Below are 27575 nucleotides of genomic sequence, written 5' to 3'. Positions count from 1 at the left end.
AGTCTTTTGCTATGAAAACCTGACTTGAATTCCTCGCAAGTTCTAAAAACCGTCTTTTTGTCAAGGAACAGCACGGGTAAAACTAGACACGGACATCGACGGTGCATCCAAACACACTGACGGTCTTCTGCCCATTGACTGAACGTGATTTTGCTTATAAATGATACTATTGCCTGCTGAAAACAAGAATTAGTTTTCATTCTGCAATTTAATGTAGTCTTTTACGCCCTTCATTTCCTTATAGGTTAAAACAAAAGATGATGATGTTGGCGCTTCTTCAGGTCATGAATTTTTGTGTAGAAATGTTGGGTCCTCAAGTTTAAGACCATCTTCTTGTCCTGCAATAGTGAAAGAGGTTTTACTTTCTCTTCTCTATGCTTACTATTTGGTTATTCTTTCCCAGAAGTGGAACTTTGAGCTATGGCCATTGCTCCAGAAAAAAGAAGGAACGAAGAACATAAAGTTACAATGTTATAGTGGTGAAATTTAATTATTAAAAGTCTTTTGCAACTTCCTTGACTTCACTTGCTATGTTCATCTTCTCTCATTGATCAGTACAGGGTTTTATAAACCAAACACTTCTTCATCACTATTGGCATTTTGTATTGAACAGCTTAGTTCTGTAAATAATTACTCCCAGAGTCACCTGTTATTCATCTTAACTGTTTTTAGAAGCTCTAGTGAGGAGCGACTCTGAGGTAAAATGCTAGTTAAGCTTGGTTATTATGACAGAGAAAGGCAACTCTTTCCTTTTCATTTGAAATCATATAAAGTTTCTGAAGAGTTTCAATTGACCTTTTACCTACTAATAGTTGACAAAGTGTCTATTTTCTTTTTATCTCTACACAGCTACTTATTTCTTTCTATACTATACTATAGGAAAATCAACCAAGCTCATCTTTCGGTGATTTAAAATCATATTTTGTTGGAATGGGATTTTCATCGGTTCTTGTTGACAAAGTGATCGAGGAAAATGGTAAGCTACACCAAAAACAATATGTTCTGCTTTTTAAGACACATTTGTGTGCTCAAACTTCTTGCTACCAGTAATTAATCAGCTCATTTTGTTTTGGAGATATTTTAAACAATTTAATTACTTCTGTTCTATCCAGGTCCTAGCGATGTAAACTTGCTATTGGAGGCTCTCATTAACTCTTCTGTAAGTTTTTGTTGTATCCATAAAACAAAATTAGGCATCCAACTTAAGAAATGAAAAATATGGTCAACTGCTCTGCTTCAGTTCCAATTTTCTAACAATGTTTTCCAAATGAGTTTATTCAATTTCAAGCACTCATATCAGATTCAAACTTCAACATAGTGCTTTTTTACCCAAACTAGTTCCTTTTTCTCTAAAAAAATTGATAAATCTTTTGCTATATGTTTTTTAATTGTCCAAATGACCAATAAATGAAACATGACCCTTATGTGGTTCCATTTATCCCATCAGTCAGTAAAATCTTTGTATTAACACATGTACATTCCAATATTCACCTCTAGAAAGTAGATCTTGCTCTCTAAAAAGGTGTCTGTAGTATCTTTACCTTTGATCACATATAAAAAGTGAAGAATTCAGATGTGCCACTCAAAATTATGTTTTGATCACAGCTTACGGTGAAACATTTTTTCTTAAATGATCCATTCATTTGTAATTAACTACATGGTATTGTTTGTGGCCTCATTATGGTAGACATCATCCTTGTCCCTTGGTAAATATGATAGGTCTACGCTGTTGTTCATAAACGAACTTCTGTATTGTCGTTATTGGACTATATTTAGAAAGATAATCAATTCCAAACTAAAAGAGCAGATTACAATAAAAAAGTTGGGTTCTTGTATAATTGCTTTTTTAGCCCTAAACCGAATCCTGACATATGGATTCTGAAGGTTTTCTTGTCTCCTGTGATTTCATATCTGCATATCTATTTGTGTGGCTGATAACTTACGGTTTATTCTATCAACTAGTTATCTCGGGTTTCTGGAAATTCTCACTATTCCTTTAAAGTGTTGGTGATTTATTTTGGAGAGCACTGAATGTAAAGTTCATTCAGTCTGGAAGAATTATTGTTTGATCTTTAACATGGACATGATAGTCTTATAGAAAAAGGCTTTGGTGGGAAGGTATAGGTATTACTAGTAAATTTAGGATAAGGAATAAGCAAAATTGGACCATGCTATGCCACGACATTAGATTGGAAAAAAGTTACAAAAATAATAATTTAACAATTTGGTTTAAAAATATATCGTACACCTAACCACTTATTGAAAATTATTGCAAATTACACCATATACCAACTTGCACCTTATACCAAATTGCTGAACTACATAGTGAGTTTAAAATTAGTTTTATTAAATATTATAGGTCTAAGATTGATTTTGGAAATGGTTGTGTTAAAAACAAACTTAATGGAAGTAAACTTTGGTTTTTATAGACAAATAAATCTTTTTAAAAGTTGACTAGTTTAAAAAGATATGTTGGTAAAACTTTGAGTTTATAGGCAAAAAATTCATTTATAGTTTGCGATGATGCGACTTCAGTGTGAAAAATACCAATAAAATAACAGTTTAAACATCTTGTTTAAAATACACCACATGCCTAATCACTTAGAACTAATAGCATGTCATGCAATATAGCTACACGGTATACCAAAATGTTGAAATACAAATGATTTATAAAATAATTTTGTGGAGCGTTTTAAGTCTAAAAGTGATTTTGGAAGTGAATGGTTTTAAAAATAAATGGGGGTAAAACTTTGTGGTTACTAGGAAAAACTCTTATAGGACGTGGATGGGTTTAAAAATCGACTGGGATAAAAGTTTGGCTTCATGGGCAAAAAACCCTTTTAGGAAGTGGACTGGTTTAAAAATAAATAGGGATGAAGCCTTTGAGTTTACGAGCAAAAGACTTTTTGAATGTGGATGAGTTCAAAAATAAATTGGGGGTAACACTTTGGGTTTATTGCTAATAAACCCTACTAAAACTTGGAAAGTGGATGGGTCTAAAAATTAATAGGGGGAAGGGTTTTGGTTTATAGGGAAAAAACCCATCTTTGGGAGTGGGTTGGTTTAAACTAATGGGGGTAAAGCTTTGGGTTTAAAAGAATATGAATAAAACTTTTGGTTTATAGGCAAGACTCTTTACATGTGATGGGCTTAAAAACAATTTTGGGTAAAACTTTGGGTTTATAGATTAAAAAACCTCTAGTAGAACATTGAAAAGTGGGTGGGTTTAAAAATTAATGGAGGTAAAGCTTTGGGTTAAGCTTTATAGGCAAAAAACTGAACTATGAAAGTGGGTGGGTCTTTAATGGGGGTAAAGCTCGGGGTCTAATGTAAAAAAACTAAAAACTTTACACATACATACATACCATACATATATATGTGAGTGTGTGCGCGCGTATGAGTGTGTATGTGTGCGCGTTTGCGTGTGCGTGTTGGCAAAGCCAATCAAACCCGATAAGTGGGGTGTCTCATCATAGTGTCATTCTATTGGGGCACTTTGTCTTTTAGCAAAAATTCTTATAAATTTAAATATAATAAATTTGATGGGATGAACTGTAGCTAAGCACGGGTCATTTCCCACTAACTTTAGTATAGAGTCATAGTATAATAGAACTTGGGTTAATGTTAATTTGAGGATAATTTTTTTTTTTTTTGGTTTTACCTCAAGTTCTGAAGTTTGTTTTGGCTTGAACCAGTCTAGATCAAGTTCAATTGAGATTAACTATGGAAACTTTAGTCCTATATGCACTTTGCTTTGCTAATTATTTGCAACTTTTATTATCATGTTAGTCATTCTCTATGGCATCAATAAAACATGCACACAACATGCTTCACACGAATTAGCTAATACGAAAATCTAATGGTGCTGAGAACATGATATATATACATTCAGAGGCACCGCAGTATCTCTTTTCCTGTTTTCCTTTATATTTTCTCATACCATAAAAATTTCAATGGGGAGTGGCTTTTAGATCCTTCTTTTCTTTTACTTCACTATTTCTGAAAATCTTGAAATAATGCTATCAGATTATTTATAAGATGACGAGAAGGCATTACTATTTGTGTATTTCTCATTTCCTTCTCTTTCATATTTGCATGTAAAAGTTTTTAATTTTTTTGGGCTAATTTTTCAAGGATAATTAGTTCATTGGGAGATTTTATTTTTTGGAATAAAACTACTTGCAGAAATCAAGCCCCGAGGAATCAGATTCCTGGGAAGATTTTGAGAAGGAAGAAGTGAAGTCACCCGCTGAGTTCACCTCAGACTGTAAACAGGAAATAGAGGTATTTCTTCTCACCTTCTACATATATGATTAGGAACTTACCAGGAGCTTGGGAAGCTGCTTGTATCATTTAAGGCAACACTTAGCAATGCCCTAGCTGGTGATTTTCTTACTTTTACTATTATGCATGAAACACCTTGTCACGCCCTAGTCCCGAAATATGTACATGTAGGGCACACATGACTTGACCAATGATGCAACTATAGAGAGTGAACCCTCCCGCATAGCTACATTGATGCCTCTTATATCATCAATACTGTGGAAAGCAAGAAATAGTTCACTTTGGTTAAATAATGAAATCAGGAAACATATGGTTGAACATTTTAACTATCACTCACTCAAAAAACTATTACCTCAACTCTCAATCTATAAATTAGAAAATCTGAGACGCATAAACACTAAATCCTCACCTATCCTGACCATTTACCAAGCCACTCTAAATCTGGAGAAACAATTTGTGGATTGTCATAGGCAATCTTGCTAGTGTTCCAAAGGAATATAGGAAGCAAGGAAAATGTACGACCACAATGCGCATGTGATTGCAACAAAAGACGCTATAATAGAACTATAGAAGCGCAATGGAGATTAAAGTAGTAGGAAAAATCATGATGATGTGACAAATAAGATTATATATATATATAGTTGTCTATGCCTTTAAGCCCGAAGTTTTGTCCTGATTTATTTATAAACCCAGGTACTATCATCTGTACCTCTAAACCTCTAAACCCAAACAAGTTTGTGTATTTATCTTTGAACACAATTGGTATAATTCATGATCATAGTAGGTTGTATGCATACTTTTAGGGAGTGAAGAACCCAAAATACCCCTAGCGCATTCAAACCTTCTCACTCTTTTTTCCTCTTCTAAATATACACACCCAATAACATTTAGAATTTGTAGAAACACCTTGAACGTTTTGAAAATTACAAATAACCCTAAAATGCAAAATTTATTAAAAAAACCCTAAAAATTTCAACCCATCAAATAGTACACTAAAAACTTAGGAATTAAAAGCATGCCCCCTGAAAAATTTACAATTTTCAGAAAACACCCTGAAAGTTTCAACATTTGCAAAAACACCCTAAAAATTTGCAAAAATACCATAAAAGATAAAAAATTACAAACACTTGCAAAAAACACCTGCTTTTAAGTTTTGATCTTTTTAGGGTGTTTACAAAAGTTTTGAATTTTGATGGTGCTTTTTGCAATTTTTGAGAACTTCAGGTTTTTATGCAAATTCCAAAAATTTTAGGGGCTGTTAATGATTCCTAGTTTTGTACTGTACTTCTGAAAATTTTAGGGTGTTTTTAATAAATTTTGAATTTTTAGGGTGTTTTTTGCAATTCAAAACTTTAGGATGTTTTCTGCAAATTCCAAAACTTTTTAAAAGGTTGTTTCCTTTTACCTCATACTGAAGAATCTCTAAATGCAGAGAGAGAGAGAGAGAGAGAGAGAGAGAGGGAGAGAATGGAGGGAGAGAAAGGGGTAAAATGGGGTTTAAAAACAAATATACAAAGTTGTTTGGGTTTATAGGTACAAATAAAGCTACTCGTGTTACTATATAGTGATGTCTAATCTTGATATGTCAATGTAATAATATGTCTGGCACACTACACCAAGTAATTGCCATCTTTTATTTATGTTGTTTGTATTAGAGATGAACACCTTTCATGTATCCGAAGTTGTTTTCTATAAAAGCCAAAGTTTTAAATGTCAGCCGACGTGTCCGACATGTCGACCGACATATCGGTTTGAGGGCTTGAACGACACGACATGGGCGTTTTTAACTCGTATGTCGGTTTTCAGGGCCAAATTGGAAATATCGGGGCCATATCGTGCATATCAACCGGTTTTTCATCTTTGAAAAAAGGCCGATATGGCCATTTTTTTAGATCTATTTTTTTGTTATCGGGTTTGGGTTTAGTGATAAAAACTCAAATCCGTTTGACTCGTTCTCATGTTTATAAGGGTTTCTTATGAACCTGATAGAAAGAAAAGAGAAAAATTAGGGCTGTAGCGGACTTGGAAACTCATCACTCCTTTCGTGAATGACGACGCCCTTCCCCCACCTCCATCTCGGCCCCTCGTCGTCCATCTTCCCTTGTGCCTCGAAATTCAAACCCCAACCGAACTCGAGGACGGCAGTGTATCCCGTCGTCGGGATAAAGAGAAGAGGGTGGTCGATGACTCATCTGAAGGACCCCGAGCAGACAAAGAAGAAGAAGAAGAGCTCCGGCACCATCTCCCTGCGACGTCTCGTCACAGGGAGGCAGTCCCGTCGTCGGCACTGCCTCCCTGCGACGTTGGAATCCATCCATCGCCGCCGCCGCCTCTAGAATTTATAAAGTATGCTTATATTGAATTTAGGAATACTTAGATTACATTTAGGACATGATATTATACATATGCGCACCACCCGATATGGCAATCCGATATTTAGTCCATGTCCCCCGATATATCCCCGTTTTCCGCTATCCGACATGGATTTCTGCCGTCCGACATGAACCCGACATCTAACATTTAAAACCTTGATAAAAGCCCCTGGGGACATGATATGTTGATAACCATGAAAACTATATGGCACATGGACAGATTAATACATATATATCATGACGCACGTATAGGCTGCTTATATACACTTAAATCTTCATCCTAATTCTCCACATTTAAACCCCATGATCTCATTTTACTATTTGACAACGCATGAAATGTTTTACTCTAGCCACGAGCTTTTCAAGTGTTTTAACCGTCAACACCGAGTCATCATGCAATTTATCATGTATCAAGGTCAACCTTATCTAATTCAGATACTTGAATCCTTATGGAACGATATCCAGTAAACTATGAGACTAAACGTAGTCGAGAACATGTACTAATCAAGAACATGTACTCACCAATATAATGTTAGGGAGTGCCTACTGTGTAAGTTGTGATCAAGAAGTAAATAATCAAAGGAGCCTCATCTTGTGTACTCAATACTGAGTGGTACTCATGCTATGATGACACCTAAAATCATATTGTAACGGGGTTCTTATTCATACATGGTCTAACCTATCATGACGTCTCTAGGTGATCAGTCAAGGGTTCTATATTTACTATACATGTCAAACACAAATCAAACATCTATCAGGATAATGTATAATCTTGTCCTCAGACGGTAAGTAACAAGTGTGTTTCGGTCTTCTAACCAAATACAGCTATCTGTGCCTTAAGTGTAAAATATTCTAAAGAGCTAAAAAGTATTTGAATCCAAATATATTTTTGAAAAAGAGTTTGGTTTGGATAGGGTTCAAACTCAGGTTAGTCCAAAAAGGAATTTCAGTTCAAGTCTGGTTTTTGGTACGGTCAGGTCATCGAGCAAGGATTAGGTTCAGTCTTATGATTTGTCCGAACTAATGGTTTGGACAACAATTTTTGTTTAAAATTAAATTGGTTTGGACAACAATTTTTGTTTAAAATTAAATCGTGTACTTAATAAATATCTAGAAAAATTTGATCAAAAGAAATTTCAAATCAATTCCTTGCTTAGTTGAAAGTACTTTCCATTAGTAATTTTTTTATGAAAAACAATTTGGATAGATAAAGATATACTTTTCATAATGAAATAATATATTTTTATTAACACTTAAGTGGATCTTATGGACCACTCTTTTTATTTTTTATTTTTGTTTGTAAACTACCTTATAGCTTATTAACCTTGCAATTTTCAAAACATGGCCAATGTAATTTAACCTATCATAATAGTTAACAATGATAAAGGATATATAATTTGTTTTATCTATAGCAGGTCTTGATCTACGATTAGATCGTAAAATTGTGTTTTAGTTAAGGTACATTGACATGAAATCACGATCTCTTTCTAGCAAACAGTAACTCTTAACAAGAACTATTCTACTCACATACCTTTTAGCAAGCAACAATCACCATACAATTATAAAGCATGTGCTTTGACCCCTTTAAACTAGTAGGAATCAAGTACAATATTGGTATTAATTGATCTTGCTAGAAAAGAAGTTTGTGGTTCATAGATATAGGATCGTGAGAAAAGTAAATTGGATACATAATACTATGATTTGAACATATGCGCACTCATGATACTTCTTTTTCTATACCTCAGTAAAGAAAGCTTAGGGAAGGTGGAGACATGGGTGTAAAATCTAGGATTGATTGTTGAAAGCAAGGATCGACACCGGGATGGTGAGGGAGTTGTTGCTATTGACATCACACGAGAGACAAAAAGAGGGAGCATGATGCATGGGTGTAGTTATTGTAAAGGAGGGGATGATGATTTGTGTATAAGAAATTTGATTTTTATGAAATAAACCCCTGAATTGTTTATGATACATGTCAAGTCTGCTTTTCTGTGGCCTTTTTCAATTGAAAAGCGGCTAAGGTCCTAAAACACTTAAACAACCTCTTAAATGCCTGCTTTTTTCCACTTCTATGACATATTGAAACTCTCTGTGCGTGAGTCCTGGGAGGTGTCGAACCACTTACATAGAATTAAGTAAAAAATACTTTCATGTGGGCAGAAAGACAATGTCAGCTAAGAAAAGGAATAAGAACAGTCGTAAGTGTAGATCCAAAAGAAATAATATAGTTTTATTATAAAATAAGCCTATGACTGATATCAAAAAGTAAGATGTCTTGAAAAGTAGAAGACATTCACTCAAGAAGTCAAGATTGAAAAATGGTATAAGACATGTATGGGTCAAATATACAATGAGTATAGGCAAGGTACATCCAACAGTGGGCATTACACTACACACAAATGAGACATATAGGAATTACATAACTTGCAATAAAAATTTATTAACTACTAAAATAATTATTTTTGTAAATATTTATTTTGTTAAAACCCAATAGGCTGCAATGCTGCTTTGAGGGTATGAACCTTCACTTTTGTGCAAATTTTAGAGTTGCCGGCGAAAATAAATGATGATATGGTCCTAATTGCACTAAACTACAACCTACAAAAGAGAAGATCCATTTATTCATTCAATACTATAAAAACAGGGAGAAATCTGTTCAAAAATTTTGAAAATAAATGTCTTTAAAATGATTTCATCTCAATTATCTCAATTGCTAAAAGAAAATTTGATAATATATACAAAAAAATAATGTCATTCAACAATCTTGATCACGGATGCAATACATGTTTATAATAGAGTCTAAGTTAGGAAGTACAAGAACTATGTACAATTTTTAACGCTAAACTTATGAAATTAAGGAAAAGTAGTATTTAAGGCCGAGATGCAATCTAGATTGCTTGGACTTGTGAAATCAAGAAGTAGTTCAAATGTTATTTATAGAACGTGATGCCTGGATGACAAGGACAAAGTTCCTAAAGGATTTAGACTTCAATTTGCAAATACTAACAACTACATATATTTAGAGTTAAAGGCGTCCCAAATTTTAAATTTTGGAAAATACTGTTAATCACATAGATTTTTGCTATTTTAGAGCATACAAAGGAATAATTAATAATTCCCTTTTTTCCCGAATCCATAGGTTTTAATAATGCAGAATTAAGAGTTCCTTTTCTTCCCAAGTTAGGATTTAAAATGTGAGGTAAACCTTGGACATAATTGTTTGATGGGTAAAGATCCATTTACTTATCTCCATCATGCAAATAACAATAAAAAGATTACCATTCCATCATGCAAATAACAATAAAAAGATTACCATTCTATTAATAATGATGGTGACTTGATTCTTGAGACTTCATTGCAATATATATTAGGTTGTTGAGATTATGACTTTTCATTTAAGGTTTTTTCTCTCCTTGCAATTTGGTTTGTACAAAATTGTGGTTGCAATTAGGGAATTACTAAACCAGTGTATATTTATTTCGATAACAAAACCAATAAATATTTAATGAATTGATAATCATTAAGGGATCATAATTGAACTCTAAGTTAGGAACTGACGATGAGTGAGGATATAAGTATATTGCAATCAATGCCTTGAGACAAATAAAACATGCAGAAAAAATGCAAATATAAACACCCAATTAAGAAAATCACATGTAGCAAACAAAGTTAAACATGAAAACAACATAAATTAGAGCTCACAAACAAGAAAACTGTAGAATAAAAGGAACATGTTAACAAGTATAAATTTTATTGGGAAATTATATTTATTTGCTAAATAGAATGCTCTCAGACCATAGAAGAGAGAAATAAACTCTAGAACCTCTAAGTCTCTAACATTGTAAATAATTGTACATTGAACAAAATGGAGCAAGGGAATATAGCTTTTTAATTTAAGCTATATATTAGTTGGTGGAATCTATTCCTCTATAATAATAGGATGATCCAAGAATCACTATTCATGCTATAGCAATGCTACAGTAAATTACTATTGCATTGTTATTGTAGCAAAACAGGAGGACCTATCCGTTCATGCTACAGCAAATTACTGTAGCATTAGTACTGTAGCTTAGGATGGGTACTGTAGCATTGGAAAAATGTTACTTAGCACTGACAAAACTGTATTTGAATACAAAATTATTGTAGCGGAAATAAAAAATAAAGGGGGTGCACACTAGTGATCATTGAGAGGAAACCAAATCCAAACTAATGTCATATCCTCTTGAGCCCTCCCGAATTTGTTGTCAAAGTGTTTGACAGATTATAAAATCCACTTCCTAAGAAAGCGATACACCAAACGGGACACAAGAAGAAACTAAAGATGTTTGCAAAAACATTTAACTTTTTTTGTGAAAAATAAAAATAATTTCAGTCAATACCATGTGATATGTTGGTAAAACTCAATAATGCACTGTAAAGAAGATAGCCATAGCTAGTCTTCTCTCCAATATAAGACTAGAAAACTAACATAATTATAAGTATCAATCTAAACAAGTGGGGAAAATTTTCACTAATTTACAAACCTCATCCTCACATTACCCTTCTAGTGAAGAATTACCCCCTAGAAGTTATAATCACATGTTCAATGATTATAGTTAGTAACAGACCACATATTTAGGGGATAAATACACAAAATAGTTGTCTTATTCCATAATCTAGAGGAAAAGCTTACAATTAATATATATAACAAGTAGACTTCTAAACTAAATTTACAACAATAGAAGCAAGCAAGCAAGAACTACCAAGAGACTAGAATGAAATCCTATCCTAACCGATGAAATCGTAGAGGGACCTCCCCTAACGTTAGAGGGCGTAGGCGACGTCTATGACTTGGTTATTCACTGGATCTTATCACGGAGGATCTAACAATGATGCTTAGCTCTGCTATGGCCTGTCCTTTGCCTAGGACTAATATTTCTTCATCTATTTTTTAGCTTATTGAGGTTGATTGATCTTAGAAAAAATGAAAATGGACTAGATTTAAATGAGGGTTTAGACGTGGGAGAAAAATGGGGCAGGGACAAGGGATTTTATAAAGGTTTGGATTGGAATTTGATAATTAAAACTTTTGGAAAGGAGAGAAGAGGACTTACAATTCCACACCTTCCTTCATCCTAACTCACACGCACTCTCATACCCTCTCTCACCTATTACCAACCCTCCCTCCTTGTCCATCTCATTAGAGGAGCAAATTTCTTTTAGAAGCATGGATTTCATTAATTTGAATTAATAGAAATTACATCATGATATAGATCTCAAATGATGAACTCAGGACAAGAAATTTAAGAATAACAAATGCTATTGTAGCACTGAAATTAGCAATAGAGCAAGCTATCCTATTGCCGTTCCTATGAGTGAAAAGGAACTAACATTGAAGTAGATTGTTAGCCTCCAAGAGAGTAGATTGTTACCCTCCAAGAGAATAGCCTTGCAACTATGTCCAAATGCTGTCAGGCTATATTGACCTTCATTAAACTCATAAACACTAGCTTGACATCTAACTCAAAACTCCACCCTTGATCCACCCATTTGTCTTGTAATGTGGACGCCCTGGAGCAATGCTAAAGCCACCACCATTGACGGTGTCGAGCTGGCAGAACATCTTCCTCTAAAGGCGACAACAAAGATTTGATGTTGATCACGAGTTACCACGCCAAAGCCTCTCTCCCTCGTCTCTCATATAATTTTTTTAGCATTTACTTTCCACCAACCTTCAGTAGAAGGTTTCTAATGTAGTGTTCGTTTCAGCGCCACACTTGATGCGGTGAATTAGCAAAAAAACTTTAATGAGGGCAACTTAAAGGACATAGGATCAATGTCAAAGAAAAGTGTATGAACAGTGCAAGATGAAATTTGGGCACACTTATCCCGAAATATCCTCAATCCATAATTAGATTCATAATATAAAATCTATAAAAAGAAATTAATATTAGCATAATAGAGGGCATAGCTGAAATAAAAAATATATCTAACATTTAAACAATGCATTTTTATTGCACAAAACTAGTGAGTTCTATTTTTAATGGATATAGAAGCATTTCAATAAGGTTTGTGGACATCTCGTAAACAAGCAGTTAGCAAGCTGTAAGACAGCAAACAATCAAGTTTTACGTAAATAAATGGTCATTGTTTTCGTCAATAGGAGGATTAAATGTTGACATTTTCATTAACTGTTTAGTTCTCGTCTGATTTATTTTAAAGAAACACAGACATATAAGTTCCAGTACTGAGACATGTAATTCATAAAATTGTTCAAATGTATATATTGAAGTCATTGTTTTAAATATCAGATATCACATAAATATCAAAGGGCCAAATTCGATATAAGATTGTGGAAATTAGGGATATTTCAGGGATATGTAGTAAATATTGGGGTGTTATATTGGATGATGTTCATACATAACATAATATTCTACTCCATAATCTAAACATATATGATGATTCCTAAACATAAAAAATGCATCATGATATATTTTAAGGGTAACTAACAGATTGTAGAAACTTGCTTCTTGATCGCATTATAAAACTTTCTTAGTGCATAACCTTCAAAGAGATATAGAGAAATAGATTAAACAAAGGTATAGAAAGACAGATAGAGGGCAGAGAAAAACTGAAAGAGGAGAGTGAGGAAGAGAGGGTGGAGAGAGAGAGAGAGAGAGGAGAGGGAGACAGTGAAGAGAAAAGGATGAGAGAGATGATAGAGAGAGGGCGGAGAGAGGGAACTAACTGGTGGAGAGTGAGAAAGAAGCGAGAGAGAGAGAAAGGCAAGCGCCAAATTATTAGGGTCACAAATTTTGTGATCAATTGTGATTTCTAAAGCAAAGGAAGGGTTTTATTTGGTATTTGGGTTGAGTTGGGAACCCAGAACTAAACTTAAAATCCATAAAAACTAAATAGGAAAAAAACCCAGTATCCACCGATATGACGGATATCGCCGATATATTGGATATCACCTGATATATCAGAAAAAATATAAAATAAAAAAACACTAAACTTGTAAATATTGGTGCGGGCTGCTACAGAACCCGATATATTGACCGATATCACAGATTAAAATTTGATAATTAATTTCGAAATATACTAGCAGCTAAACAACCACGTTATCGTTGAACTATTTGATTGGCATTTGTTTGATTTACTATGTCAGTATCATTTTCCATTACTGAATAATATGTTGTCTTTTTATAGAAATTTGTTTATTTATTATTTATTTATTTTTATTTTTGGATAACCAACTTAGCACAGATATCGAAATAACATCCTATTCTATATGCATCTACTTAAGCATCTGATTTTTCATGTCTATATAGCAGGTCTAATAGTTTTTATATGGATCTCAGACAAGGAAGGATCCACATATGGATGTGTGAGGGCATGTACCCCCATACATTTTTAAAAAAGTAGAATTTGTCTACAATTCTCTAGGTGGCTCAATACAAATTTTATTTGGTGCCCCCCATGTAGAGAGCAATTATGAGATACTATTGTTAGTAAATAGTAGTATTTGTTAGTTTTTGTAGTCAAAATGAAAAATAATCATGTATTGAAATGTAAGTCATGATGAAAAGTATTAGATGTTAAGAACTCTGCGATTATTGTATATAAATGTTTATATTGTGATAATTTATACTCTATAAGTTATTAATTCATACACATAATTGTATATGTGCCCCTATAGGGAAACAAATTCTTGATCCGTCCCTGATCTCAGCAATTATGAGATATTATTATTAAAAATAGTAGTTTTTGTTCATTTTTGTGATCAAAATGAAAAATAATGATGTATTGAGACAAAAGTGATGATAAAAGTATTAGATGTCAAGAACTTTGCGATTATTGTATAATAAATTTTTATATTGCGATAATTTGTGCTCTATAAGTTATTAATTCATACACATAATTGTATATGTGCCCCCATAGGGAAAAAAATTCTGGATCTGTCCCTGATCTCGGCAATGCTGAATATTGCATCTATGGAAGTCATACAGCATGAACATGTGCTGCAAATCCACTTATTCATTCACTGCCACGATAACAGAATTAGATGACTGAGAAAACCGATACTTCCTTGATATTCATCCTCTTCCAAAGACATTCAAGATGTTTGGTTGTCTTATTTGTTTTCGTCCGTTGCCCCAATAAGGAAATTAGATGACTGAGAAAATCAATACTTCCTTGATATTCATCCATTTCCACAAACTTCGGTTGCAGGGCTTCTAGATGTTTGATTGTCTTATTTGTTTTTGGCGTTTTTAGCCCATTTTACTCAATGGAACTTCACTTATAAGCTTAAAAAACTTACTGTCGTGCTTATCTTTTTGCTTACCAAGATATTGTACAATTTTTCACAGGATCAAAGTGGTCCTTCAAGTGCAGAGTTAGACAAGAAATCTTATTTATTGATGATGGATTTTTCAGAGGAACAAATTGGTTTAGCAATAAGCAGACTTGGTATGTGATGGTTTTCTCTAATATCTCCCTTGTCTGATGACTACTTGTTTCAATTTAATTTTAATGAAAATCGTTTTTCGGCTAGTCATCTGATATTCTTAAGCTATGAAGAAGTGGCATAGAAGAATATTTCTATGCTATTTTCTACATTTTCAGTGTTTCAGTAGTGTGGAAAGTTGCTCATAACCCAAATCTTTGTGTATCTGCTTATCAATGTGTTGTTACAAAAAAAATTTCTCTTGTTCACCTCTAACGTCAAATAATAAAGTTGTATTTCCCTTACTATCCGATTAGCCATTATGTATGGTAACCACTAACCAGCAGTTCATAGGATGGGCTCTATCGGTTGGCCTATCTTAATAAAACTAAATTGTCATGATTTTCCAGTCTGCAAGAAGAAATCCGAATAAATGTTCATAACTTTTCAATGCTGTTTTTCGCTATGATAAACTCATGCTTTTGTTTAAAGTTTTTCATTTTCTTTTGCCATCGGCTTTGGGTATCCTTAATGAGGCTCCAGATGCAATCCATCAGCGTTTTGATGGCTACATTTATCATGTAATGTATATGAAGTCTACATGGCATATAAGGCCATTCTTTTTGGTTATTGTGCACTGAAAATATCTGTTCGTCACATCAACGCGAGCAGTTTCGCTGAGCCCTACCAGTGGTAATCTCTGCATAGGACTACTGGATTTTGCTTTGACGTTTTTCTATTTCTTGTTCAGGACCATGAGAGCTATAATTTCTCATGTCTGACGTGTTTACTAAAAGGAATTGTCGAAACAAAGGCTGTTGACAGATGATAGTCTATGTGTGATAAGTCAGATAATCACTTCATAATTCGTATCAAAAGTTCAACCTTATGGTTTCTGCATGCCAAGCAATCTTTACACTTCCTTTGAGGTCAACTCAGTTCACATAGAAGTCCTCCGACAGAGAAGACTGCTAGCTTGGAAAAATGGAATAACTTGTTTGTGGGGGAGGGTTTGGATGAATTGGATATAATATCTTAGTCAATGTACTCACACCAAGGACATCCAGAACCTCTTCAAAATTAACAATTCTATTCTGCAGAGGGAATGAAATTCTTCTTCTTTTTTCCCATGATTGATGCAGCTACTTTTTCTACAAGGGAACATTAACATAGAAATTTCCAAGATAATTTTAGTATATAGTTATCAACAAACATTCCCCTTCTTGATGCTAGCTGCTATGCTATACTTCTCTGAACAAGATATCTTCAGAGCATGGCTATGATTGAAATGACAATAGCTATGCTGCTCAAATAAGGACTACCCAGAGGCTCATACATTGTAGTATTACTTTCACAGTTTCACCAAATGGTGTTTAACTATGGAGCTTTTCACCTTGGAGCATAAGTCACCTCTCTCATTAAGTTCGTGGGGACTTAATATACATAACATGTGCATATTCCATATGAGATTATTCACAAGGGGGGTTGTGATATACTTTAGGATTCACCATTGCTAAATGAGCTCCATCAGTCAATATGGGATCTTAGGGCCCCTCATGGGTTCTACTAGTCTCTCCGGGCGAACATCAAGGTGGTTCCCCCCAAGTCGTATGTAATATGCTACTTAGCTCCCTGTGGCACTTGGTTCATGTGTCAATTTCCACATTGCCTATGGTGTCGGCTGGTGTACCATTTGGCATACTTTTCCTGGACCATGTTTTAATATGGAGTCTCTACAAATATTCACTTCACCATATGTTACCTAGGTACTTCTATTCAGAAGCTGTTCCCGTACCCAAACTTCTTGGGCACTTCTTGAATATATGCATGAGTTTATTGAGGTGTATACTCAATTCTATAATACATGTGTTAATGTAAAACACTCCTTACGCACTTATTGGACGTACATTCTACACATATTTCTTATATATTGATCTCATGTAAATGAAAAAACAATATTGATCTTATGTACATTATTAATTTTAATATATATAAATATGCATAACATACAAATATATAGCCATGTCCCTGTACCGTACCTTTTACAGATTTGCTGTGTCCCGTACCCACACCCGTACACGTATGCATACCAGTACCCGCTCCCATGCAACTTACTTCATCCTAAAATCTTCCAAGTTATGATTAATTATTGAGTTCAATGGAAGTATTATAACTAGATATCAACTTGGCTTATCTGTGGGACCATTCAAGCTGGTGTCATAACAATGATCAGAAATGATTGCCCTTCTTTATTTACGGTTTAAAAAGTTATACGCTAGGCACCTATTCAGCTCCTCTGATATTGTACTTTTTTATTTACTAAGGAATTTATAATTTTAAAAAGACATTGTTCTTTTACTGTATCAATCCTTTAGAAATTCAAAGTTTTTTATCAATTTTCAAATAGAATCAATGATGATTTTTCACCCATTAACAAGTGTTCTCAATTCCTTTTTAGTGCTGGTGTACTTATTTTGTTTATTTGTTAAGAGATTGTAATGTTCATCGTTTTATTTTCAAAGAGGTATTGTCTTTGTATGTTCCTAATCTCTACTCTATTCATATAAACAGGTGTAAATGCTACTTTGCCTGAACTTGTAGACTTCATAGTCACCGTCAAGACAGCAGATTTTTCCAGAGAAAAGAAGAATGACTCTGTTGATTGTAGCAGCCAGGAAGATGAGGTTCTACCTTCTCTTACTGTTATTATTTCCCTTATATTCAGCTTTTTTCTGCTTGGGTAGGTTATTTGTAATTTGTGGGTAATGCATTTGCATTAAATCACAGTTGTGTAAGTATCTGTCATTTCTGCAAAAGTGAAATATCCTCTTTAATATGTTCTGTTGAGTGCAATCTGCTCTCAATCTCAGTGCATCTGGTCAGGCTACAAATATGATTTTAAGATATTTCATTTGCAAGCGTACAGATTCTGAAGTAACGAATAAGATATGTATCACTTGTTGATCATAACCCAATGGGTGGAAAAGCTTTTCGTCATAATTAAGTCACCCTTATCGTCAAATTAACATCTGAGTTGTCAATTTTTTTAATTCAGATCAATGTTTTGCATGTTTATCCAATTGGTCCAATTGGTGCACTTCAGAGGACATTATGTAGTGCAGTAGTTACATGCATAACCTTACTCGCATACAGACGTGCTTTTGAAACTTTTGAGTGGATAACTTTGTATGCTTGCAATCTTTTTAAATTTTAGTTAACTTGCTAGACCAGTAATCTATGTTATGATGCTGCCTGAAGTGTATGATTATTATATAATTATAGACCTGCTATAATTTAACGATCATAAGAAATGGCAGCTGAAACCTTATCATAGAGTACTTCCAGTGATACCAGCGTCCTGTCTTATTTATTATTCTACGTGTTGTACCAAGTCACTAAATCACAGATTCTCATATCCCTAGCATTTATCATCTCCTTCTCAGCTTTAACAAACATGGATATTCTTAAAGTCCCTAACCATTACACCAAAACTCGGATGTTTTGGTGAGGATTGAGGCTTATATTTTTATATTCTAACGTGCCCCCATAGGTTGACCGTCCTTTTTATGGACCGAAACCTGGACTCACACATGAGTGTCAATTTTTTTAAAATCCACTTTAAATTCATGGCCGGTGGGATTTGAACCTTGGTTGGTTTGATACCATCTTAAAGTCCCTAACCATTGTACCAAAACTCTAAATTTTTGAAATTTCTGTGAGGATTGAAGGTTATATTTTTATATTTCAACAGAGATATTTCTAAAATATGATGGCTAACTGTCATTCTTCTAAGATCTGCCTTGTTACAGATTAAGAATTTCTGTGTCCAAAAATGAATGCTTATGCATGTTTATGGACCATACAACTAACATTCATGCGCATGTTTATGCATGTTCATGGACCATATAGCTAACTTTTATGATTTGTGATTTGTTTGTGTTTGTCTGTAACATTTTGTCATGCATGGTTTGTTGTTTTAGAGAAAGCCTGCAACTTTGTTCACTTGTATATCCAGTGAGCCATTCATTACCTATTGTTTGTGAAACCTTGAGTGTGTACCATTCTGTGTCCTGTGCTGTGTCCTTGGATCGGAATTGTGGAATGTGTTTTATTTGCCTCTTTGGGTTTATTTGTGCCTTAGAATTTGATTCAATTCCATATGGTAAACTTACTTTTATTTGTGCCTTAGAATTTGATTCAATTCCATATTATAAACATACCTTTTTTTTGTGTGAATACTGAATAGGCCTTTCTTACAACTTATTGTGCGTGTTAAAGGAATTGCTTTTCTGTGACAATGGCGTTCTGATTGATATATATTGTCATGATAATGTCGGTTGAAACTTGCATGTTAATTATATTATCTAATAGAATACTAGTTTTAACTTGTGCATGCTAACTATATTGTCTAAGATAATGTTGGTTGAAACTTGCATGCAGTAGTTTTTCTAATACTTTTTGGAGGGTAGACATAGGCACAATTATTTTTGTAGTTTGGATCTACTTGTCTTCAGTAAATTTGTATTGTGTGTAGAAATTATCTCTTCCATATATTAGTTTTCTGTGGAATAGCTTGGGAGTATTCTTATACCTTTGCATTTTTTGGGTGTTAGATGAATGTAGTAGGTAAGTACAGTTGTATGTAAATATGGTTGCATACAATTGCCTTTGTCTATTATATACCATTATAATAGTTGTAATAGTTTGGGGCTGTTCTTGTATTTTGTGTTCTGTGTCACATAATTGTAGTAGATAGATGCACATGTAAGTTTATTTTAAGTTTTAATTTTTGTAGCCACCAGCGCATAATAATATCCAGATACTATGATCTCCTTGTGGGTTTGTTCAGATTAAGATCCCAATGTTGGAAATTTTCAAAATCTAATGAGTTAATTAAATGTTTAGGAAACTACTACAGCAACTTTATTTGGGACAATGGATAAGACGATCTGTTTGCTTCGAATGGGTTTCACTGAGAATGAAGTATCTTCAGCAATTTATAAGTATGGTAAGGGAGGGTTATTTTTTACTTAGAGAAAGATGTGTTCAGAATCTATAGTTTGTGATTTTTTTTCCAACTGTGATAAATTTTGGATGGCATATTAATTTGATTCTTACTCTTGCACAAGAGCATATATTGCAATTGGTTGCTGTTTCACATGTACATGCAATTTTTGAGGGGTTAAATACGTATGTGTGATGGATATTTCTGAAAATACCACCTTACTGTTCTGGGAAGTGTCAAAATCATAGAAGAGCAACTGTTAGTACACATTTTTATTAATGTTCTACATACCCAAATAAAATATTAATAATCATCATGTTTGGGTGCCCCTAAGCCATGAAACTCATCTCACCTTTTACTTTCTTGCGGATGCATCATTAATTTTGGAGAAGCTTTGGTCATTGGGAAAAGAATCCCATTCTAAATAATCTGCTCAGGTAAACAGATTTTATTTCAGTTTTAGCCTTGTTGATATGTTTCTGTGCACAGAATATGAGTAAACATCAATCGTAAATTGCAGACATGCAGACACATTCTGCGGGCACATGTCCATGCACACGCACACGCACACTCACACTTGTGCACACACATGCACACATGCGTTTTTCTCTAGAGCACGCACACGCATGTATAATGTAAATTTGTTGGGATATTTTTTTCTTTGCTCGTGATAAAACAAAATATTGCGTTAAAATTCTATTGTAATCGGTGCACCTTAATAGAGTTATACATGTGTGTGTATAAACATAATGAAAATTGTTGGATTCTTTTTTGGTCATGGTTCAACAAAAGATTGTGTTAAAACTTCTCTTATAATTAGTGCACTCTAATCATGATGTAAGCTGTTGAGATTCTTTTTTTTTGGTTTTGTCGTGGTCCAACAAAAGATTGTGTTAAAAGTTATATTGGCACTCTGTGCAGTCTCTCCCTCCCACTTTCCCTCTGTCCCTCCCTGTCTTCCTTTTTGAATAACCCTGTTATAAGGCAAGTTTTAAGAGAACACAGACTTGCACAAGCAACATTTTAAAAGGATGTTACACATCTACTCCTTCATAAGCCTTTCTCTATGTATTTCAATCTAAGCTTTGATGGGGCTTATTATTCGTACAAGGGTTACATTAACCCAAAACAGATGAAATATGATCTCACATTACTCTACAAATTATTATTTAATTTGGCACATTTTGGGAAATGTGCGTATCTTTCTAATTGAAAACCTATAGCTGAACAGCAATGTAGTGTACCTTTCAATATTAGCCCCTTGTATAATTTAAAGACTAAATCTATTCATACATTAATGTCTATTGACATAACCTCTAGAAACTCACCATTCTATTTAATACATGTAACTGTGAATTTTTGCATGTGCGCGAGCAATCAAAAGTTGTTCATAAATATATTCATAAATTGTATGACTAATTATAGTCTTTGCATGATTCTACCCTTAGAACCGCTAGTAATCATGACTAATTATAGAGTCTTTGCATTATACATATATAGTTAGTTAGTTAGTTCCGACTGTCAAATATATTGCCACCACCGGGCACTGACACTTAATTACAATCATGCAAGTGATCTTGGATCAAGTCCTGAATCCTGATCATGCTATGCCTATGATCTTTGCCTTTCCTCCAATCAAGGTCATCATGTGGCAGTTTTACATCATTCATCCATCCATGAGGCCTATATTTCCTCCTTTTTTTCTCATTGGTTTTGGTCAGTGAATTCAGTCTTATCAAGCTCTATTTTCATGTCACTGTTCATTGGGTATTACGAGTTAGATCTGTGGAAAAGATTTTATCTAATATGATTCATTTGTATTGTCATGTATGGCAGACCTCACGTTATGTTCATCCCAATTAATGTATCTTTATATCCAGGTCCCGAAGTTCCGATCAATGAGCTTGCTAACTCAATTTTGGCTAATCGAATGGCTTTCAATGTTGATAAAGAAGAGGTGTTCCCCTATCTTTATTAGTTAAATTATACATTTAGTATGCTATGTGCATATTAGGTTGTAAGCTGAGCACGTAAAGATTGTAAGCTTGTTTCTTAACATCATAGAATGGACTTGCATTGTTTCATATTATTTGGATTTCCGACTATTGTGAAAAGACAGAAATTATAACATCGTGACTGAATCCATGGAACTCATCACATTTACATGCACTTGTTGCAAAATTAGATATGTCTAAACCTTAAGTAATTCCTGCTTGAAGAAGGTTCAAAAATATTAAACAAGCTTTCTCCATGTGCTTTGAACATGAACTGTTAAATTTTAAACGTGCTAAATATTTAGATATTCACCTCATTGCTGCATCTTAGAAGCAGTAAATTTGTGATGATCAGTGTAACTAAGGAGCATATGTAGAATGATAAATATCAGCTCTAGTGAAGGGGTTAATTTGAAAGTAACCTTAAAGTGAACTCCATGTGCTTTTGAAGGATTTTCTTTTAAAGAATGCATAATTTAATCTAAATTGGAAATAACAGTTTCCTCATTTGAGAACCAGCCCCATGTTATGGGAGGCTTATATAGTTTTAGAAAATGGGATGCTTCACGACTAGTTATTAGTTGGACTAGTTAACTTGTATTGAGTGTATCTGTGAAACTTTCAAAAGAAGTTGAAATTTTAAAGAGTGAAAGATGTGAAGTTTGTATGAGGTGGGAGCTTTGCATTGTATAATTAGTTCAGTTTATATTACGGGGCAAGTACTTTAAAGATTGCTGCAGGGAAAATATTAGTCTTGGTGGTTTGGCAACATTGTCAGATGCCAATTTATAGAGCCCACACCATTCTTCCTCATGTCTGCTTCAACTGAGTCATTGGGTGGGCCTGTCCAGTCCCCTTGTTTTCTCTGCATGTGACTCTTATGCAGTTGTGTTACAGTAGGCCACAATATACCAAGACAGAGTGAGAATATCTTTCCTTTATTACAAAATTTTGGGGTTGTGGCTGTGACCCTTCTCTCATATTCTCTTCTTTATCCTCGATGCTTTCACAATTTATATTCAGCAGAAAGGCTTGCATTGGTTCCATTTTATGAAAGCACATCTAAAGCTCAAAATAGCTGGTTGTTGTGATGGAAGAGAGCAACGAATACCATTTTTCAATGATAAACCAATGGTTGCCGTGGCTCAAGTTTGTGGAATTAATCAAGCTAGCGAGCTATGTAGAACAAAAGCTTCTACTGTGATGTGTCACAAGTGTCTGATGTCAGTTGTCACAGCTTAAGCTTCTGGAATTAATGAACTTGTAAGGTATGTAGCAAAAACACTTTGAAGTTGTCTTGCGTGCAAATGTCCAACATACTTTTCAGTATCAGGTATGATACTTCTGTTGGTTGTTTTTTAGAATTTTAGGTGTGCTAGTGTCTTGTGCCATGCCATGTTTGTGTAGGCTTCTTCATATCAGCGTGTTTTTTGTGCAATATAGTATCTGGAAATGTAAGAAATCATCATAACCTATAGATGGTAGAAGATCCTTCAGTTAAAAGAAAGATAAGTTAGAGTTTCATATCCGGAAGTGGAAGAAGAGGACTGTTCTCTTTTGGATTCATAATTAAAGGAAGAACATGGAACGGAGATTATATTTCAGAGATGATGGTAATAGCTTGGAGGAAGAGATGCTGGAGGATGATGATTAGATTTTAATCTGATTTATGGCACTTTTTTGGAGATTGGAATATTGTTGTTTTTTCCTGAGTAGTTTGTTTATGATATTTTGTGGGTATGTGTCATTCTGATACTTGAATGTTGAAATTCTTTTTAGTTACTTTATCAATTAGTATTTAGAACTTACTAGTTACTACTTAATGTCAGAACTGGCATTGCATTATGATCTTATTTTCTTTGGTGCTCAAAGTTGTTAACTCGAGATATGTACTATGTATTATGTAGTATAATATCGTGTAGTATAAAAATCCGCACTAATACTACATATTACTAAACAGGAGTTGGGGGATTGATTGCATTTTCAGTAGCGGGCGGAGAAAGAAATTTGGACATGCCATAGTTTTGTGCATTTTCAAAGTTATTACCTATGATATTTTGTGGATACGTGTCATGCCGAAACTTCAATGTTGAAATTCTTTTTAGTTACTTTATTAATTAGTATTTAGAACTTGCTACTTAATGTCTAAACTAGCATTGCATTGTGGTCTTGTTTGTTTTGGTGCTCAAAGCTGTTAACTCGAGATATGTACTATGTGTTATGTAGTACAATATCGTGTACTATAAAAATCTGCACTAGTACTACCTATTACTAAACAGGAATTTGGGATTGATTGCATTTTCAGTAGTGGGCAGAAAAAGAAATTTGGACATGCCATAGTTTTGTGCTTTTCCATTACTTACTAGGCATCTTTTGCTGGGACATTCGTTTTTGTTACATAAAAAAACTTGACCCGTCCTGTTAATTAAAATCTGTTAATAAATTCAAATAGTCCTTTTGCAATTGTGTCGATGAGACGATAACTATTTATAAGTAGAGTGACTTATCTTAACATATAGCATGTTGTAAAGTGCAATTGTATCATAAAATAAAACATTTTTATAAGGTTAATTACTCATTGTGTGTCAATTCGATGTAATGAAACTTTACAATTCTTGTTTCAGGCAGAACCTGTAGCATGCTGCGCAGATAATTTACTTTTGCATTTATTTCTAGTACTATGTTGTAAGAAAATGTTTCTGATTCGTGCAGGATTTATGGGATGATGCAACTGACACCACCGGACAGAGTCAAAATGGACTCCGGCCTCTAGGCCATGAATCTGATGCATGGATAACCAAAGCACCAAGTTCGAGTGATGCATGGATAACAAAAGCATCAAGTTTGAATGATGCATGGATAACCAAACAACCTTCTTGTAGTGCTCCTCATTTTGATGACGAAGATGTGAAAACAGCTAAAAAGGCTAAGCACATGTTTATGGAAGAGAATACATCTTCCTGCAGCAACAATATGCAACAACAAAGAACTAGCGACTGGGAAGCAGATTATGAGATGAAACCAAGTGAATATGATGAATCTCCAGCAGAGAGAGGATGGGTTAAAGAGGAAGTGCCTTTCAAAAGGACACCCAATCTCCGTTCAAAATTTAGTGGCATGCTATCCAAACCTCCTTATTTTTTTTATGGAAATGTCGTGGATGTCTCACAAGCAACATGGCAAAAATTATCACAGTTTTTGTATGCAACTGAGCCGGAGTTTGCGAATTCTCAGTTCTTCTCAGCCCTTATCAGAAAAGAAGGCTACTTGCACAATCTTCCCACTGACAGAAGATTTCATATAATTCCTAAGCCACCCATGACTATAGAAGATGCACTGCCCCATACTAAGAAATGGTGGCCGTCATGGGATACAAGAAAGCAGCTAAGCTGTATTAGCTCAGAAGCCACAGGAGTGGTTCAACTCTGTGAACGACTTGGCAAGATGATGATGGATTCACAAGGCTTTCTATCTAAAGAGCAGCAAACTGACATTATTCATCAGTGTAAAAGGTTGAATTTGATTTGGGTTGGCCGCAACAAATTGAGACCTATGGAGCCAGACCAAGTGGAGACGATCTTAGGATATCCAAGGGAGCACACAGAGATTTGGGGATTACAGCCAATTGACAGGCTCGCAACGCTCAAATACTGTTTTCAAACGGACACAATTGGTTATCATCTTTCTGTGTTGAAAAATATGTTTCCTCATGGATTGAAGGTTCTCTCTATCTTTACTGGAGTTGGAGGAGCCGAGATTGCACTTCATAGGCTTGGAATTTATTTAAAATGTGTCGTTTCTGTCGAAGCATCTGAAATTAATCGGAGGATCTTGAAGAGGTGGTGGCAGAGCACAGGGCAGACTGGAGAATTGAGGCAAATAGGAGGCATTGAGAAGCTGACTATGCAGCTGTTAAAGAATTGCATAAATCAGTTTGATGGGTTCGACATCATCATTGGCTCGAACCCTGGTGAGTTTAATCGGGTTCCCAAAAATGACATGGATTTTAACCTTTTCTTTGAATATGTTCGTGTTTTCCAACGGGTGAGAAGTATAATGGGAAGAAGCTGACTATGATGTTGGTTATCCCGTTTTTCTCTTCAATGTGCTATGTAATATATTGGATCATGTAACCTGAACCGTATTGCGACGTCAGTTCTTGTGTTCTGTGCCTGTAGCTTTCAATGGATTTCTTTTTTCTGCGGATTTTTTAATGGCTCTAGTTGTCTGCTGTAACTGAATTTTTCAAACAATGAGAGAAGTGAGAATGATAAGTGCCCTCTCTTCAAGTTTGACCTCTAGGTGATTTCTGAAACAAATCGGTCGTACATATGTTCTCTGTTTACGCATTGCCTGTTTCTCTGTTTCTGCTCTATTTCTACATATGTTTTCACTCTTCAGGTTTGTATGTATATCCATCGTCTATGCAGTTTCCAGAGGAGTTGTCGTATTGTTTTGTACTCGAATAACTTTCACAAGAAAAACGATGGAAGCAGGTAATCTGGAGATGTTTAGTACTGTATACCTTATGCTTTTGATTCTGAAATGGCAACTTCTTTCTGAAAGAAATGCAGTTGGATGCAGCAGTGCCTTGTTCTTGAATTTGCTCTGATATGCTTGGTTGTTTGCAGGGCAACACGTGCTCTAGGTTTCTGCTTTCATTTCAAATCCAGAAAGGCTCCGCTAAAGAAACAGGGTAGCAAAATTTGTGCACAATTAAAATCAAAGGTTCCTGGCCACATTGCATGTCAAGGGCACTAAAAGGTTCCACTAAGGAGCCCTAATACAAACCATAGGGCCCTCAAGCCACCTGTGGGAGGTGTAACACAGAGTCAACACTTGAGTCCAATCAGTGCCACCGTGGACGGGTCGCACTCGACGGAACGCCAACGGTCGGTTGCCACTTGACAAAGTTGCCAACCTCTGATGCATCAAGAAGAGGGATCCAGCCCATTTGTTTTCCTCATGGTCATGATGAGTAGATGGATCCTACCACCTACACACAGTCAATGGCTGAGATTTGTCACAATGATGGAGCAGCTTTGGAGTGAAGACTTGCCGTTGTGGTGGACAGAATCATTGTTGGGCGTAGGTTGTCCTGTTTTGCGCCAAGAATGCATGCATCATCTACTAACAAAAGGATGTAAAGTGTGTAGATTTGAAGAATCTACGCATTAATCTCTTAATTGCACACCTCCTGTGGTATCACGCCCTGAAACTTACTACCCGTGCAGTTCGATTTCAGGAGATGGGACTCCCTGGATTAGATTCTCCGGTAGACGTTAATTTCACTTTGGGGTGATATCCACTGCAATTTCACACAGGGAATCTATTTGCCAAAATTAAACTATGAGAGTAATAAGTTCCGAACCGCGATACTGCAGGGGGGCCTATGTGCAATTAACACTTCCCAGTAATCAAGAGTTGCTTGCAGCAGCTTTACTAGGAACTCTTCCTCCCTCAGCTTCCATAGGAATCAAGATTAACGATTA

General features: G+C 34.8%; 1 protein-coding gene across 2 annotated transcripts; it reads left to right on the top strand.

Moving 5' to 3' along the window:
- Positions 249–26369, top strand: LOC109848471 (probable inactive DNA (cytosine-5)-methyltransferase DRM3). Of its 2 annotated transcripts, XM_020417980.1 has the most exons (9): positions 249–355; positions 880–976; positions 1113–1159; positions 4186–4284; positions 15008–15107; positions 17656–17768; positions 19990–20092; positions 21970–22046; positions 24796–26369. In XM_020417980.1, the coding sequence occupies exons 2-9, from the start codon at positions 931–933 to the stop codon at positions 26152–26154; spliced, it is 1944 nt and encodes a 647-aa protein (XP_020273569.1). In that variant the 5' UTR covers positions 249–355; positions 880–930; the 3' UTR covers positions 26155–26369. The 2 variants fall into 2 exon arrangements, with proteins under 2 accessions (XP_020273569.1, XP_020273571.1); XM_020417982.1 differs by lacking the exons at positions 249–355; positions 880–976; positions 1113–1159; positions 4186–4284 and having other exon boundaries at positions 19990–20087.

Source organism: Asparagus officinalis, chromosome 7, assembly GCF_001876935.1.
Source record: "Asparagus officinalis chromosome 7, Aspof.V1, whole genome shotgun sequence".
In the NCBI taxonomy this organism is placed as follows: domain Eukaryota; kingdom Viridiplantae; phylum Streptophyta; class Magnoliopsida; order Asparagales; family Asparagaceae; genus Asparagus; species Asparagus officinalis.
Note: the sequence above shows the minus strand (reverse complement) of the source record. Positions and strands in the feature narration are given on the sequence as shown.